We start from the raw sequence: 18,777 nt of genomic DNA, 5'->3' as shown, positions 1-18,777 counted from the left end.
GAGCGAGATGCTCTAATTGGCTTCCCGATTAGAGCCTGTGCCTGTGGGCTCTAATCGGCTTCCAAATGGTTAATCAGTGGGCGCACAGGCTGTGCTTTCCCTGGTTAAACAGTGCTGTGTTAGGAAATCGCTTCCCTAACACTTCCCTGCCTCTCAGCCAATCAGGTGCACCGGGTCTGGTTACCGGTTACCTGATTGGCTGAAGTGACATCGAGGGCGGGAGAAGACATCAAGGGAGCGTGGAGAGGACGGCGCTGTCCCGAGGGAGGTAAGTGCTGGGCTGGGCGGAAACTGTCTGCTTTTGGGGGCACAAACTGGCTGCATTTGGGGGCACAAACTGGCGGAAATTGGTGGCACAAACTGGCGGAAATTGGTGGCACAAACTGGATGCATTTGGGGGCACAAACTGGATGCATTTGGGGGCACAAACTGGCGGAAATTGGTGGCACAAACTGGATGCATTTGGTGGCACAAACTGGCGGAAATTGGTGGCACAAACTGGCTGCATTTGGGAGCACAAACTGGCTGCATTTGAGGGGACAAACTGGCTGCATTTGAGGGGACAAACTGGCTGCATTTTATGGGCATATTGGCCGTGTTTAATGGGCACAGTGGCGGCAATTGATGTTTTTTTCAGTTTGTTTGCGCCCCCCCAAACAATTTTGAGCATCAGCCGCCTCTGGTCTGGTGCATTTACCCCATCTATGGTGGGCAGTGTTTCTCCAGAACTTCACCGGCGGCTTTCCTTGCTCAGTGGTGGCGACGGTTTTCCCTTCCCCTGCTCTCCATGGGCATGGCGGTGGCTTTCTTTTTTTTTGCCTCCGTTTCGGCGGCCAATTGAGACTTTTCTCTTTTTAGCCAATCGGAAAACGTGTCTCAAACCTGCTACTGATTGTCCGGATCGAGGATCGGTGTTTCCATAGCGAATATTCATTTGCTGTTGTAACATCTGGTTGGATTCCTGGCGCAATGCTCTGCGCCACGGGCCCACCCTATTTTGAAGTCTATTAGAGCCTATGGCTTTAATCAGGTGCCTGGCGTCCTGAAAGGGGCCGGATGCATGAATAGGGGGTGGCGGTGTTCTGTCAAAATAGCAGCCGTGGATAGAGCATGGGGTGGCGGCCGTGGATAGTGGGGGGACGCCCCTAATGGACAGGCTGCCACTGTCCATTTGTAGCTCGCTCTCCACATTCCCTCCAAAACAGGGGCGAGGTCCAGTTGGACATTGCATATCCTCACTTCCTGTTCTTCTGTCTGTAACTACACACAGTAATGCAAGGCTTTCTCCCTGGTGTGGAGTGTCATGCTCGCCCCCTCCCTTGAGAAGGCGAGCAGGAGAGTCAGGACACTCTCTACGTTGCAGATAGAGAAAGGACCTGTGTGTTAGTGGGCGTCCACCTACACGGTTAAGGAGATATTTTCACAAAAACGGGCAGCTCTGTCTACGGCGCATGCGCGCTGTAGACAACGGCGCGCTGAGTGTGCCGTTTTTGTGAATGGTATTATCGGGGTTAATGCCGTGTTTTTGCAAATGCGTGGGGTCCGCGGGAGTGATGTCATCGCCGCTCCGGCCAATCACAGCGTGTGAATCCAGCCTAAATGTTTTATACAGAATTAAGTTATAAAAATAAATATTACAACTTTATCTGTGCCCATCAGTGCAGCCTACCTGTGTCCATCAATGTTGCTTCATATGTGCCCATCAGTGCAGCCTACCTGTGTCCATCAATGTTGCTTAATTTGTGCCCAACAATGCAGCCTGCCTGGGTCCGCCGTGCAGCCTGCCTGTGCAGGGGAACAGAGGGGAGGAAGAGGATTGCCGGCCGGATGATTAGAGCGCTGAGGAACACCGCTGGAACAGCTTTCATTTCAATTGCTGTGTTCCCGTCGCTCGCCATCACATATAGTCCTGCCCCCTGGCCGGGGAACTTTGATACACGTCGCACATCCTTTGGATTGGACGGGTGATCTGTCTATCAAAGTCCCGGGACCAGGAGGTGGGGCTGTATGTGACAGTGAGTGCGGGGAACACGCAATTGAAATGAAAACAGCTAGTGATGTTCCCTGCGCTCTCTCCTCTCTCTTACCCTCCACAATAGCTGGGAGAAGGACTCCCATTCAACCCACCTGCCGGCGGGGCTCGCCGCCCCCCGCTACTAGTCAGCCCTTCCTCGCCAGCCCTCAAATTCCACTCACGAAATGCGAGGGGGAAAATTTGAGGGCTGATATATATATATATATATATATATATATTACACACACACACACATACATACAGTATGATTCAAAAATGGTGGTGCAAAAGTAAAGCTGATTTATTCACAATGGAATGAACCCAACACAACTTTATTAATATGAAAAGACACATTAACTGTCCAAAACTGTGTTTGCGTTTTTATTTGTGATTTTTTTGGGGGGGTAAATGAGTAGGGGTACAATGCACCCCATACTCATTCACGTTTAGGGAGGGGGGATGGATATGGGGGCCCCTTTTTTTTAAAGGGGGCTTCCATATTCTGATAAGCTCCCTGGGCCAGATTCACATAGAATTACGTTACTCCACGGCGGCGTAACGTATCCCATTTACGTTACACCGCCGCAGGTTTACAGCGTAAGTGCCTGATTCTCAAAACTCTTACCAGTAAACTTGCGGCGGTGTAACGTGAATCCGTTCGGCGCAAAGCCGCCTAATTCAAATGGGGTGGGCACCATTTAAATTAGGCGCGTTCCCGCGCCGAACGTACTGCGCATGCTCCGTCGGATAAATTACCCGACGTGCATTGCGCTAAATGACGTCGCACGGACGTCATTTGTTTAGACATTAACGTAAATGGCATCCATCGCCATTCACAGACGACTTACGCAAACGTGATTTTTTCAATTTCGACGCGGGAACGACGGCCATACTTAACATGGCTTAGAACACCTAGGGCTCAGCCCTAATTTTACGCGTCGTAACTCGACGGAAACGACGTAAAGTTAGATCGAAGGGCAGCGCGGACGTTCGGGAATCGCCATAACTAGTCATTTGCATATTCTACGCCGACCGCAATGGCCTCGCCACCTAGCGGCCGGCCTAGAAATGCATCCTTAAGATCCGACGGTGTAATTCAATTACACCTGTCGGATCTTATGGCTATCAATGCGTAACTGATTTTATGAATCAGTCGCATAGTTAGGACGGCCGGAACCCAGAGATACGACGGCGTATCAGGAGATACGCCGTCGTATCTCTTCTGTGAATCTGGCCCCCTGTTCGCATACTACCACAACCAACTCCAAGGGTATGTAGAAGAGGCCCTTGTCAACAGAGGGACAAGGTGCTTTGTGGGGGGTACACCCCTGCCCCAAAGAACCCCCCCATGTTGAGGGCATGGTATTGTTCAGGATGTGGGGCGGGGCACTCACTTGCCCCACCCCCCATTTCCTGGATAAGGGTCTGGTATGGAATTTGCTGGTATTGTTTGTTTACATTCTGCTGTCAGCAGGGAATCCCACTGATGGCAGATGAGTCATGGTTGTTAAGGACGTGGCAGCCGTCTGCTCCTTAATAACAACCAGCAATTCTTCATTTCCAGGGTCCTACTACAACCTCAAATCCAGAAAAAGTTGGAATGCTGTGTCAAATCTACAGGAAAACAGAATACAATGATTTGTAAATCTCATACACCCATTTTTTATTCACAATGGAAAACATCAAATGTACCATTTTAAGAAAGAAACAAGGTAACTTTAAAATTAATGGAAGCAATCTGAGTATCTGAGCACCACAAATGCTGTTTAATTAATTTCTATTATTCAAAGCAAATTCCCCCATCCCCCCCATGTCTCTGACTCTGTGCTTTATTTTTTTTAGAGAAATCACATTGAATAACACCCCCTAGCATTTCTGGCTGTGGCAATCTTGCAAAAGGGTAGATGATTCATGTAGCATTTATCTCCCGGAATCCATCTGTATAACGCATAGTGAGGAGGCGGTGCTTAGCTGAGAAAACCCCTCCTCCTTCCTGAAGACTCCTGGGATGTATGATGACATTTGCCTAGGCCTAGAAACCAAATAGTAACTGAGAAAACCATAAAAAAAAAAGTTTCAAAACAAGTGAATATAATATATCATCCTATGTATTTAGTAGCAAAAGGATTAAAAATAATCAATGTTGATTGACAGAGTGAAGTTCCGCTCTAAAGTTTTTCTGTGACTTCACCATGTAGGAAGAAACATGTCCACTTACCTTCCTTTTCACTCTCCTGTCACTCCATTCACTCACTGTGAATAAATGTCTAATGCCGCGTACACACGATCAGTCAAACCGATGAGAATGGTCTCATCGGTTTGAAAGGTCTACCGGCATCCAACCTCCCCTTATAGCCGTTCCAACACATGCCTGCGAGAAAAGTCTACCGGCCTCCAACCTCCCCTTATAGCCGTTCCAACACATGCCTGCGAGAAAAGTCTACCGGCCTCCAACCTCCCCTTATAGCCGTTCCAACACATGCCTGCGAGAAAAGTCTACCGGCCTCCAACCTCTCCTTATAGCCGGTCCGAAACACGCCTGCTAGAAAAAAGGTCTATGGGCCTACAACCTCTCTCATAGCCAGTCTAACGCACACCTGCGAAAAATAAACTGGGACACTCCTGTTAGAAGAGAGCTGGTGGCATTGCTCTCTTGGAAACGGGTGCTGATGAGATTCCTTCAGTAAAGTGAAGATGTAGAAGACGCTTCAGTGATGAAGATTTGACTCTGAGATCCTCTGATGCAGATGTTAAAGAGAATAGACAAAAAAGGTACAAATGTTTGCAAATACGGTCATTTAGAAATCTGTGTGGGTGTTGAAGAACTCTAACATTATATTACGGTAAGCTGGTACACTGTTCCCGAAATATGATTCTATGAAGGTATATAAGTCGGCTTACAAGTATAACTTATTTTCGCTGCCTTACGGGAGGTTTTATTGTCCTGCTGTTTAGCTGGAATCATGCCGCTTATTCAAGCCATATAGAGGGGTCAATCTGTAGCTGATGGAGTGCCTGGAGCTTGTGCACTATGCATCCGACTCCTGACTCAGCCATGTCCAAGCCACAGCAATCTGAATGCAGTCCCCACTTACAGGGTTATTTTGTACACTTATTTTTCAGCAACACCCCCTACTTTATTAATTTTTTATACATTCTATATATAACCCGGACTGGAGTTGGGGGAAAAAAAAAAAAAAAAACTTGCCTGTCATTCGGGCAGGACAGGAAACAATATGCCAATCCAGGCCCCCTCATGGGTCCCAGTGGGTGCAACAGTCTCCAATAGGTGAGCAAATCTCCCACCACCTGTTCTTTGGGGAAGATCTGAAAATCTTCAAAGCTAAACAACTGCCAGATATTGAAATACCCCATTTAATGCAGTTATGAATGAAAGAAACTGCAGAATGCATTTTTTTTTAGTAAAGGTTTATTAGACATTTTCAGTACGCAAACACAATGAACAGAGAATGCAAGTGTCCAGTAGGATGTGACACTTGTGATACATTTACAGTTTGTAGAAGATTATCCACAAATCCCAGAGTCTACGCAATAGCCTGAATGAATCTGGTGTAGTGAGGGGACGGCTATGTAGTTCATTAAGGTGAGTGGTGTAAATATTGGATAGTGTGGATATTCGGGTGTACCATGTGGTCCCACGGATCCTTTAGGGCCCATTTACATTTGTGTGGTGTGGCAATGCATGTTAATTTGTGTTAAGGCAGCCCATTAAAAATCTGGATGCTATATCAATGATCTCCTGCTTGTTTGGAGAGGAACTAGAGAGCAGATTCAGTGATTTGAAGTCCAATGAACTCAATCTACACTTTACATTTGAGGGCCAGGAGGTTGGCATCAATTATGTAGATGTTAATCTGGAGGGGGGATTACAGCACAGGAATAGTTAATACCGTGACTTATCATAAGTCCTATGCAGGTAACTCCACGCTACAAGCCAGCAGCTCTCATCCTGCCCACGCGATTAGAGCTATCCCTGTAGGACAGTGGTCTCCAAACTGCGGCCCTTTGCTTGCCTTTATCTGGCCCTTGGGGCACGATTCTGTGCAAATCCACCGCACAGAGTAGGCAAGTATAACATTAAAAAAAATATTAAACTGTATGTAGCATCAGCTATATACTATATACAGCGCTGTGTTCCAGCTGCGGTATGGGGACTTCCCCTCTGCTGCTAGAACACAGCACTGCATACCGTACATAGCCGATTCTACAACCAGTTTATACAGCAGTCACATGTATTAGTAAAGTTAATAGTTTGATGGGGCAGCTTAGCCCAAATTAACTTTTAAAAGTTGTAACAAAGCTGTAGATTGGCTTTGAGTTGCAAGAAAGGGAACAGACGGGGGGGGGGGGTGTACATACCTGGGCTTATTTGTCACCCTTCAATATTTGACTACTAATCATCAAGTGTCTTTATCAGAAACAGAGATCTGATAAAAATAGAAAAAAAAAAAAAAAGTCCCCAAAAGAAATGCTGTATCACTTAAAAATCTGCCACTTGCAGAATGAGGATTATCCAGCAACCAAATGCTCAGTCAGGCTTGTCAGACTTTCCAATAAAACAAACAGTCTTGTAGACCATCCCGGTCTCTTCCATCAACAAGCATCAAGATTGTTGGCCTTCACTGCTGCGTCTTCTTCCTTACATTTCAGTAGATTATCACCATGAGTTGCAGTCCAACATCATCAACCCAAGGACCAAGAGGTGCCCAGTTCCAGTTGGCCCGCCAAGCTGAGGAGAGCAGGGTCAGGGCTACTGTGGGCACCGTGCCCTGGGGTCTGTCATCTTCGGGGTGGAAAACATCACCCATCGTCTGAGGTATAGTAAGAATGGCCCCTGGAAGATGGAGGAAGAAATGTATTTATTAAGGAGCATCTATAAAATATCTGAAAGAGTTTATTCAAACAGTGCAAAACACAATGATAAAGTGCAAAGTGTAGAAGTGTAGCAGCCAAAATCTGTCTCCTAACTAGCCTGAGTGGATAAAAAAAAAAAAAAAAATAACCTTGAATGGTTGCTGGTGGTTACAGTACATTAAAATAATATTTGAACTACCTAAAAAAATAAGTACAACTCCGGACTAAAATTTCTTCTGTAATAAATTACGAATAACACTGCCTCTTCTTGGCTACAAGATAACCACGGTCTTTTGTGTCTAATGAAACCAAGGGGCATATTAATAAGAATAATAAAAAAAAAAAAAAAAAAGACCCGAAGAAGCACAGAACTCCTGTGCAATTCGCTCTGGAGGTGTGTGAACCGGCTCCATAGAGAGCCGGGCACAGGCTCCTGACATGTGAATTGGATGTGGTGAAACCCCCATCCAATTTTCAATAGTGTGAACCCAGCCTTAAACATGGTGTCTACATAATAGGGAATGGTGGGGATCTGAAAAGAGGACTTGCAATGCAAATGTGCCAATTAGCATAACTGTGGGCCAGATTCTTAAACGAGATACGCCGTCGTATCTCTAAGTTGCGCGGTCGTATCTATGCGCCCGATTCTTAGAATCAGTTACGCATAGATTTCGCTTAGATCCGACAGGCGTAACTGTGTTACACCGTCGTATCGTAAGTGCATATTTAAGCTGGCCGCTAGGTGGCGCTTCCATCAAATTCCGCGTTGAGTATGCAAATTAGGTAGATACGCGAATTCCCGAACGTACGCACGGCTGATGAAGTAAAGTTACGCCGTTTACGTTAGGCTTTTCCCGGCGTATAGCTGCCCCTGCTATATGGTGGCGTAAGTGCGGCGTAACAATGTTAAGTATGGCCGTCGTTCCCGCGTCGAAATTTGAAAAAGTTACGTCGTTTGTGTAAGTCGTCCGTGAATGGGGCTGGACGTCATTTACGTTCACGTCGAAACCAATGACGTCCTTGCGGCGTACTTTGGAGCAATGCACACTGGGAAATTCCACGGACGGCGCATGCGCCGTTCGGGAAAAAAAGGTCAATCACGTCGGGTCACAGTAAATTTACATAAAACACGCCCCCTGATCCAAATTTGAATTAGGCGGGCTTACGCCTACCGATTTACACTTGCCGCCGCAACTTACGGAGCAAGTGCTTTGAGAATACAGCACTTGCCCGTGTAAGTTGCGGAGGCATAACGTAAATCAGATACGTTACGCCCGCACAATTTTACGCGGATGTACGAGAATCTGGCCCTGTGTTCCCAATAATGGAGCTCCCTGGAAGGAGGGAGGAAGGAATGCAAGGCTTCAAAAAGGGGAAAATAAATAAATAAAAAACTACGTTCATTTTGTTTTTTTCAGTTAAAGAGTCAGGCATACTACAGTTATGGCGTAAAAAGCCAGTTCCCCTACCTAAAGCTGGGCATAGATGGTTCGTTTTTTTTTTTTTTTTTTTGCTCAGCCAGATTTCTCCATCCACAAACTGAGGTGGATGGAGGAATCACATCCACCTGGACATTGTATTCCGACAGTGGCTCCTACTGCTGTCAGAATACACTAATCGGCGGCTGCAGCTACTGATCGACAAATGTTTTCCAGCATGTTCCATAGAAGTCAATCTAACTTAGGTTGACTTCTGTTAAACAGGAAGGGCCACACAAATCAAAAATTTGTTTGGCCCCTGCTGAACTGGACAAATTTCCATCCATCTATGCCCCACTTATCTCTATTCTTGATCAACTTTGGGGGGGTCCATCAGCTACTATTACATCCTCCATAATATACAATACAAATTCCAGAAAGCAGGTGGGAGCCCTCATAATGGCTGCAGTATGTATACAGACCCAGCGATCTCACCAGTAAAGTCCCAGAGATAGAACTGTCACTTTAACTCTCCTACATCTACCACAAATGGATATTAGCTTTGGAGGGATGGAATGTTTTCTTATTAATAATAATAATAATATTATTATTATTATTATAACGTTCCTCTAGACATCTTATTGCACAAGACCCAAAGTCATTCTATATAAGAAAACCCATTACATTAGAGGTGCCCTGTTGCATTCTACTGTGAGAGTTTCCTTATGCACCCATTCACATGGGAGCAACAGTTCATGAAGATTTGACAGGTCAAATCGCATGACAAACTGCAGTCTATTGCCGACAATCGCTCCATTCAAATCAGTGCTATGCTGACCTTGCAGTGCCGCACCGATTTGAAAAAGTAGTTCCTGCACTACTTTTGGCGATTTCAGGTGCAACTTGCATAGACATCTTTGCATGAAGTTACACTGACATGCGGCTTTGAAAGTGATGCAATTTCAGATGAAGTCGCACAATTTCAAAGCTGCAGTCAATGTGAACGAGGGCTAAACCGATAACCAGACCATTGAGTAATCAATACATTATCACTGTCTTCAGGTCCTGTAGGCTACTTCTAGGAGGTGTCTGAAGAGTTAGGTTGACCATGCACATTACAGTTCCCTTTAAAACTACCAACCACAAACAGGGCCAGCCTTAGGTGTTCAGGCGCTCTGTGCAAGCTAATCCTGTGGCACCCCCCCCCCCCCCCCCATCTTCACCCCCTCGCCCCCTGGTGTAAAGAGGATCCCTTTACATTACACAGCACCCTGCATCACTGAACCCCTTTACATTACACAGCACCCTGCACCCATGGAACCCTTTACATTACACAGCACCCTGCACCTATGGAACCCTTTACATTACACAGAACCCTGCAGCTATGGACCCCCTGCATGTTACACAGACCCCCCTTCAGTGCAGACCCCCCCTTCAGTGTATCCACCCCTTCAATGCAGATCCCCCCGTTCAGAGTAGCCCCCCCTTGTTGCCAGTCTGACACCCCCCCCAGTGTGTGGTAAGCCCCCAAACCCCCCTAGTACGCCTCTGGATGGCCGCACGGCGCCCCTGTTGCCCATGGCGCCCTGTGCGGCCGCACAGCTCGCACAACCCAAAGGCCGGCCCTGACCACAAAGTATAGAGCCTGCCTGAATGTCAAGTCTAAAGCCTCCCGATGGGAAAACTGAGGAGAGCTTTTGACCAGGAATCCCGGCCGTGTGTATGCTCCTCACAGTTTTTCCGATGGGAAAACTGCCAAAAAACGGAAAATCTGGCGGACTTTTGCCCGGCGGTTTTTGGCAGTTTTCCTATGGGAAAAATGTTCCCGTCAAGAAAACCGGCCATGTGTAGGGGAAAGACTGACTGAGCAGGTTCTCGGCTTTCCCCTCGGGATTTCCGACGGGAACTTTTCCTGTTGGAAATCCCATACACGTGTACGAGGCATGATTGTACGGTCTCTTTTTAGATATAAGAAATTAAGCCAACATGTATGGCTAGCTTTAGGCTCCGTCTGGGTTTGTAGACTTTGGCTGTCACATTGCTTTGCAGTCTCCTTACCTCATCACTCAGGGGTCTGGCCATTTGTGTCGTCCTTTATCGGATGATCTCAGCTTTTCCAGGTTTTCCTGTACTGATCGGACTGTCTTTTCTGTAGAAGGAAGAAGCTGTGAGTATCCCTATAGCCACGTGACAGCAGACCACAAATAGGCAAATCCTTACCCAGTATGACAGTGCTTTCCTCCAGCGAGGATGACAGCTCCAGCATGCTCATAGACTTCAGTGAGGCTCCATTTCCAGCATGAGGTCCTGACAAAGACATGCAGGAAAGATTATTGTAACCTGCAGCAAAAGTACCAGATTATACAGAACAGAATGCAAATAGACTTAAAGCTCTACTCTGGGCTCCAAGCCTCCCTTGAAATTTCCCCCCCATTGTGGCACCCACTGGTAACATGGTATTCTTTAAGTCAGTCCCACACCACCTTAGGGTCCTGTCTGCCACAGCTGTTCTTTGAAGCCCTCAGAGGTTTGTTAGAGAACCTTAGTGAACTAGCAGCATCATGAAGGCCAAGGAACACACCAGACAAGGTCAGGGACAAAAGAAGTTGTGGAGAAGTTTAAAGCAGGGTTAAATTCTAAAAAAAAAAAAAAATCCCAAGCTTTGAACATCTCACAGAGCACTGTTCAAGCCATCATCTGAAAATGAAAAAAAAAAAAAAAGAGAAGGAGTATGGCACAAGTGCAAACCTACCAAGACATGGCCGTCCACCTAAACTGACAGGCCGGGCAAGGAGAGCATTCATCAGAGAATCAGCCAAGAGGCCCATGGTAACTCTGGAGGAGCTGCAGAGATCCACAGCTCAGGTGGGAGAATCTGTCCACAGGACAACTATTAGTTGTGCTCTCCACAAATCTGATCTTTATGGAAGAGTGGCAAGAAGAAAGCCATTGTTGAAAGAAAACCATAACAAGTCCTTTTTGCGAAAAGCCATGTGGGGGACACAGCAAACACGTGGAAGAAGGTGCTCTGGTCAGATGAGACCAAAATTTACTTTTTGGCCTAAAAGCAAAATGCTATGTGTGGGTGAAAACTAACACTGCACATCACTCTGAACACACCATCCACACCGTGAAACATGGTGGTGGCAGCAACATGTTGTGGGGATGCTTTTCTTCAGCAGGGACAGGGAAGCTGGTCAGAGTTGATAGGTGGATGGATGGAGCCAAATACAGGACAATCTTAGAAGAAAACCTGTTATGAGTCTGCAAAAGACATGAGACTGGGTGGAGGTTCACCTTCCAGCAGGACAACGACCCTAAAAATACAGCCAGAGCTACAATGGAATGGTTTAGATCAAAGCTTATTAATGGTCTTAGAATGGCCCAGTCAAAGGCCATACCTAAATCCAATTGAGAACTTGTGGCAAGACTTGAAAATTTCTGTTCACAGAAGCTCTCCATCCAATCTGACAGAGCTTGAGCTATTTTGCAAAGAAGAATGGGCAAAAATGTCCCTCTCTAGATGTGCAAAGTTGGTAGAGACATCTCCAAAAAGACTTGCAGCTGTAATTGCAGTGAAAGGAGGTTCTACAAAGTATTGACTCCGGGGGGCGCTATACAAAATGTACACTACATATTTATATTTATTTGTAATAAATTTTGAAAGCCATTTATATTATTTTCCTTTCACTTGACAATTATGTGCCACTTTGTGTTGGTCTATCACATAAAATCCAAATAAAATACATTTATGTTTTTGGCTGTAACATGACAAAATGTCGAAGATTTCAAGGCACTGTAATGCCAATAAAAAAGACCCTACAGCGCCATCTTCTGACCAAAATTGTATATATTATATATATATATATATATATATATATATATATATATATATATATATATATATATATATATCCCCACATACAATATGTTTTTATATGGACCATTTAAAAAATAAAAAAAATAAAAGTATAAATGTATTAGTTTCAGTCATGAACAAAATACATTTATTTTTTAAATACAAAACACAATATAGTTTACATTCTTTTTAAAAGACTGGTGGTTTTTAATTTTACCAACTAGTCTTGGGGCTCGTGAGTTCCATTGTCCACATTATATTTGACCATTCACACCTATCCACTCCGTATTTCCATCTAAATCTCCACGTCATTGTACAAGATGTATCATGCCTCTACGCCTTACCTGCTGGTTTGGAAGGAGTTGTACGCGTTCTTATGGAGTTTGCTTTTCCCAGGCGATGAGATAGCTCTTCCTGGAAAATCCTGTGACGACAAGCATGCTTTACTGCATATACAAACTGATTTTACTGTTGTGGGTTTAGTAACACGTTAATGAAGCATTAGATTTTTGCAGTCCCTGTACAGCAGAGATGAAACTAGCAAAGTCAGAAACGATAAAAAGGAGCCATTCAGATGTGCTAAATATGGTGACCACATTTCCAAACTACCATTCAGGGACAACCCCTCTCTCTCACCTTCCCCAACAAAAAGATGAGGGGGGCGGGGGGTAATGTAGTCTAGGGGTTGATGGGGAATTTAGCGGCGGGTTATTTGTCAGGTGACTGTGCCACTTGCCATCAGATGCAGTGCCGCTTGCCAGAGAAGGAGGAGGTGCCGAGGTGGGTGGAGACAGCAGTGCTGCACTAGGCGCAGGCCTCGCTCCCGGTCTCACTGTCTGAGAGTAAATTGTCACTGGTTGCAAGATGCCAGGCAGCGCTGGCCCTAGCAACTAGTTCCAGAAATGTACAGTAGTTATTAGTTAGTAGGGGGTGGCTGTGTCCTCTATTTCATTCCGGGACATTGTATTGTCCTGGAATGAAGGTGCCCAGGACCAGGGCCGGCCCTACAATGGGACCGGGTGGTACCATGGGTACCAGGTGGCACTTTTAGGGGGGCAGCATACTGAAGCCCGCCAGCCAGCCCGCTCCGCTGCATGTGAGGAGCACGGCGCAGGGCTGCCTGTGAGGACACTCGCAGAGGGGGGGGGGGGGAGAGCAGTCAGCAAGTGAGCGGGCAGGCGCCACTGCCTGTGAGGAGCCCGACGCCGATGTTGTTAGTGGCGACAGGAGCGGGTGGGCAGAACATTTATATATACACATGTATAGAGCCATGACACGTCCTTTTACACTCTTATACACATGCATAGAGCCCTGACAGGTCCTTTTATACTCCTTTATACATGTATAGCGCCATGACAGGTCCTCTTTATACATGTATAGAGCCATGACGGGTCCCCTTTAGTTATCATGATATAAAATAATGAATGTGTGGGCCTTTTGGTGGGCGTGATTTTTTTTTTTGGGGGGGGGGCAGCATTTCATTCTTGGTCCCAGGCAGCACAATGTCTTGGGCCGGCACTGCCCAGGACAGACATGTCAATTGCGGGACAGTCCCGGGCAATCCGGGGCACGTGGGCACCCTAGTGCTAAAGTGCAAAAAACATGCAGATAGGAGGAAAGATCAGAGATGAGCAATGGTAAATCTGAATAGCCTGATACAACACATGTAGACTTATTGAGAGATTTTTTTTTCTGGTCTGGTTTTGGTAGAGCTGCCAAGTACCTGAGCTGAGTGACTGCCCTCTGAGTTTCCGTGGCCAGGTTACAGGTGGATTCCAGCTGGCAGCGAACACTCCTATATTTTGTCTCCTGCTCCATGAGGCAGCTCTCGGCCACGGCTCGGAGTTCCCTTTCCTGGTCAACTTGTCCTTTCAAGAGCTCAGTTTCTTCACACTTCTGTGGAGTAAGCCAGATATGAAAACATAAAAAAACAAAAAATAAATAAATCTTTTGCAACACTTAAAGCGGTGCTCCGGGCCATCATTTTTTATTTATTCTTGGCACTCTCAACATCATTACACTGAATATTCTTACAAACGTATCAATATTTCAAGATCGTTTCATAAATCTGTGCAAAAACTTACTGTATATCTCCTCTGCGATCTTGTGGCCGTTTCCATGATAGCTGTGGGCAGGTGAAGCCCAGGTTATTTGTCTTCCTGTTTTTCCTGAGAGAGGTACATGCTGGGTAACCAGCATGCACCTCTCGATCTCGTGCATGCGCAGTCTAACGGCGCTCCTAGCATTAGAATTGTTGCCATGGCAATGGGCGGTGACGGAGGAACATCCTGCCCCGTTGTACAATGCGATTTTTCGGCAGAGTAAAGCCCACAGACTCCTGGGAAATGACGACACTAATTTCCCAGGAGGCCAGGCGGGTTAGGAAGGGAAGAAGATCCCCCGCGGACCAGGAAGTAGGCAGATTAGGAAATCTGCCTCGTAACATCTATTTAGAGGCAAGAAAACAAATGTTTTGACAAAATGTTTTTTTTTGGATTACAGGGAACCTGTTAATATGAAGTTTGGGCCAGATTCACGTAGGTGAGCGGCGGCGTAACGTATCGTAGATACGTTACACCGCCGCAAGTTTTCATCGCAAGTGCCTGATTCACAAAGCACTTGCGATGAAAACTACACTGGCAGCCTCCGGCACAAGGCGGGCCAATTCAAATGGGCGTGTGCCATTTAAATTAGGTGCGCTCCCGCGCCCGGACCTACTGCGCATGCTCCGTTTCGCAATTCCCGTCGTGCTTTGCGCGCCGTGACGTCATTTTTTCGAACGGCGACGCGCGTAGCGTACTTCCGTATTCCCGGACGTGTTACGCAAACGACGTTAAATTTTAAATTTCGACGTGGGAATGACGGCCATACTTTAGACAGCAATACGATTGCTGACTAAAGTTAGGGCACCCAAAACGACGACTAACTTTGCGACGGGAAACTAGACTAGCGGCGACGTAGCGAATGCGAAAATCCGTCGTGGATCGCCGCAACTCCTAATTTGCATACCCGACGCTGGTTTACGACGCGAACTCCCCCCAGCGGCGGCCGCGGTACTGCATCCTAAGATCCGACAGTGTAAAACAATTACACCTGTCGGATCTTATGGATATCTATGCGTAACTGATTCTATGAATCAGGCGCATAGATAGAAACAGAGATACGACGGCGTATCAGGAGAAACGCCGTCGTATCCCTTTTGTGAATCTGGCCCATAATTTTTAGGGTGGACCTCCGCTTTAACTGCTTTATTCAAACAATACAAAAAAAAAATAAAAAATTCTGTACGCCGATTGAGAAATAAGCACAAGACTGATCAGATCACCATTACCTTGTGGAGCTGTATGGCCAACTCTTGCATCTCAGCTTCCAGATGATCAGCATAGGCCTGTTCCAAGGCATCCCCTGGAGGACGGGCAGAACTATGCCAGCGAGCAATGGCAGATGTCATCTTTCTCTTTGGTCCAAACAAGCTACAATGTAAACATACAGGAATTATTTTCTGGGGCTTTGTAAAAAGATAGTTCTATAAGTGAGCAGTAGAGATCACCAACGTAAAACCAAGGCAAAAGCTAAGAAAAATAAAAAACAGCTCCGTTCGTGCTAATGCATGCATTTTTAGTTCAACTTTACATGTCAACTTTAGATTTTAAAAAGCGCCAATTGGTCTTCAAGGTGAAAAAGATGGTTACACCCCAGTCCTCTATAGTTACAAGAGTAGATAAAGCTTTTTGTCAAGTCTCGAAATATACATTTGCCCTTCCAGCCTCTAAGCTTGGTCACAGTCACTCCTCACAAGCCAACCCCACGGCACTCACGTGATGCCCACTTCCTTCAGGTCAGGCTCTGTCAGAGTGAGGAAGATCCGCAGATTCACATCTTGCTCCTGGAATACAGGAAGGTACTTGGAACAGCCAATCTGCTCCAGCAGCTCTGCCAGGTCCTAATGGAAGAAGAAGATTAAAGATTTAGAACTTCTGAATCAGATACAAAAAGTAAAATGCAGTTAAAATGGATCAATACGCAAAGTGTATTGAAACACTTTCTTTAAATCTCAACTCCAGGATTGTCTCACTGTCGCAATGGGACTTTTGTTTTACCTGTAAAATCTAGGGCCCGGATTCACGTACGAGTTACGCCGGCGTATCTCCAGATACGCCGTCGTATCGCTGAGTCTGAGCCGTCGTATCTATGCGCCTGATTCTTAGAATCAGTTACCCATAGATTTGTATTAGATCCGACCGGCGTAAGTCTCTTACGCCGTCGTATCTTAACTGCATATTTACGCCTAGAAATATGTAAATCAGCTAGATACGCCAATTCACGAATGTACGCCCGGCGTACAGATACGCCATTTACGTTAGGCTTTTCCCAGCGTAAAGTTACCCCTGCTATATGAGGCGTAGATGGGGCGTACCAATGTTAAGTATGGACGTCGTTCCCGTGTCGAATTTTGAAAATTTTACGCCGTTTGCGTAAGTCGTTAGCAAATAGGGCTGGGCGTCATTTACGTTCACGTCTAAAGCATTGGCTTCTTGCGTGTTAATTTGGAGCATGCACACTGGGATACTTTCACGGACGGCGCATGAGCCGTTCGTAAAAAGCATCATTTACGTGGGGTCACATTAAATTTACATAACACACGCCCACATCTACCACATTTGAATTAGGCGGGCTTACGCCGGCCTATTTACGCTACGCCGCCACAACTTTGGTTTGAGAATACGGCACTTGCCTGTCAAAGTTGCGAAGGCGTAACGTAAATAGGATACGTTACGCCCGCACAAAGATACGCGATTCTTTGGGTTTTATTGGTAAATGACCCATTCGTTCTATATCCACCCCCATATCCTTTTTCTCTCTCTCGCTCTCCCCTTCTTGGTTTTCATACCTATTGCCATCTTTGTTACATACACAGATTTTTTTACCAAGTTTGATTGCAACCATTTACGTCAGCTTCTCTAGTGTATATTTAAAAAGGTACCAACTTTGCAGTACTAGTCAGCTGACGTTACCAACCAGCACCCATCTTTGTTTCCTGCTTGCAACTCTTACTTAGTTAAGATTTGTTGGCCAAATCACCGTCTTGTATACAGATGATTTTTTTTCCCTCTGCCTGTTTCTAGGTCTTATGTTAAAATTATCGAACCTCTTTGACAAAAAAAAAAAAAAAAATATATGGTTTTATGAGATTTGCAAATCATTGCATTTTGTTTTTTATGCCGATTTTACGCAGCGTGCCAACATTTTTGGAATTTGGGTTGTAGTCCTTTGCCTGTCTTTTTTGATACCAGGTTCCACAGTTCAAGTTCTCATAAAGTACCCTTTGTAAATGTACCTTAGGCCCGGTATAGCAAGGAATATCTGGATCAGGCTGCGAGTTGGAGACTCTGCAGTTTGAGGGCCCAGGGTTGTTGTGGACATCTCCATTGCGCGGTCTGCCTTTGGAGTGCATCTTGCCATGCTTCCTGCTAGAGGTTTCCACAGCTGGGTCAGAATCCTGGAACAAATACTGATGTGAATATAAAGATGGCAAAGCAGTAAAAAACATGGAGAGGGAGAGAGGGAGACCCCCAGGAACTTCACTTGCCCCCTTTCCCCACTCAATAACCACCTAATTAAGACCCTGAGAAGAAGGAAACATTTAATAAAAATAAAAAAATAAAATAATAATATGTTCCTATCAGATTTAAAATTTCGAAATTGTTACCAATGAATCAGAAGGAGCAAATTATATTGCCTTCACTAGCAATAATTCATGCTCCTCAAAATGAAGCACCGGCTGCCCAATATGCCTGTACCCATTCAAAAGATCAGCTCAAAGATCCCCTGCCGATTGGAGAAGAGTGGTGGGATGACACAATAATATTCTCTCAGTTTTTATACCCGACTGCCCTCCGATCCGCCTAAACAGAAGAGGATGGTATCCAGGGCTCAAGTCCTGCGGGAACGCGTGGGAACGGAGTTCCTGCACTTTTTTCACAGCAGGAACGCAGTTCCCTTTGCAGCACTAGAGCAGCCAAGCCGCCCGAGCCAATCCTTCACTAAGCGGCGATGCCCAGCTCGAGTCACTGTCAGGGGCAGGCAAACCTTAATAATCTGGTCACTTTTAATTTTCACTGTTGGCTAGCGCTTTAGTCACCCACTTTTTTTTTTTTTCGAACCTTAATAATCCTTTATGCTACTGGCCGTTTCCTGTATATGGATTCATCAGGTAGTGTGCAGGTATTCCGTCACTTCCTGGATGCCGAAATGTCTCCTGGGAGCTTTTGTCATTGTTCCCAGGAGACATTGCGGAGGTCCTCCACGAGTTATCGCGGGATTTAGAAAGAACTTGCTTTTAGTAATTAAAATATGCGGTTTAGTAATTATGCATATGAGCATATGATTTTATTTTTTTGGTGGGGGAGTAGATCTTGGGTGGGAGTTCCCACACTTTTTCCCCCAGGACTTGACCCCTGATGGTATCCCCTACCATTTTTTTTTTTTAGCAGGCTGGATTGGACCCAGAGGAAGGCGGGTATAAACAGACACAAGTCTGTTTACACCCATCTGTCCAAAGGGATGCCTATAGACCTTCCAATCAGGTACGATAACCCATGTGAAAGGGG

General features: G+C 45.7%; 1 protein-coding gene across 2 annotated transcripts in view; it reads right to left on the bottom strand.

The window, feature by feature from the left end:
- Nucleotides 1–6,436: 6,436 nt before the first annotated feature.
- The window catches only part of ANKS3 (ankyrin repeat and sterile alpha motif domain containing 3), a 32,640-nt gene continuing 20,299 nt past the window's right edge, over nt 6,437–18,777 (bottom strand). The window contains exons 10-17 of one of the 2 annotated variants that reach the window (XM_040356560.1): nt 17,505–17,666; nt 15,985–16,109; nt 15,498–15,639; nt 13,890–14,062; nt 12,511–12,590; nt 10,528–10,614; nt 10,366–10,456; nt 6,437–6,869 (exon numbers count right to left, since the gene is read on the bottom strand). In XM_040356560.1, coding sequence (XP_040212494.1) covers nt 10,374–10,456; nt 10,528–10,614; nt 12,511–12,590; nt 13,890–14,062; nt 15,498–15,639; nt 15,985–16,109; nt 17,505–17,666 — 852 coding nt within the window. In that variant the 3' untranslated portion in view covers nt 6,437–6,869; nt 10,366–10,373. The remainder of the gene's footprint in view (nt 6,870–10,365; nt 10,457–10,527; nt 10,615–12,510; nt 12,591–13,889; nt 14,063–15,497; nt 15,640–15,984; nt 16,110–17,504; nt 17,667–18,777) is intronic. The other variant, XM_040356559.1, reaches the window with a different exon arrangement.

This window comes from Rana temporaria, chromosome 6 (genome assembly GCF_905171775.1).
Source record: "Rana temporaria chromosome 6, aRanTem1.1, whole genome shotgun sequence".
Lineage (NCBI taxonomy): Eukaryota > Metazoa > Chordata > Amphibia > Anura > Ranidae > Rana > Rana temporaria.
Note: the sequence above shows the minus strand (reverse complement) of the source record. Positions and strands in the feature narration are given on the sequence as shown.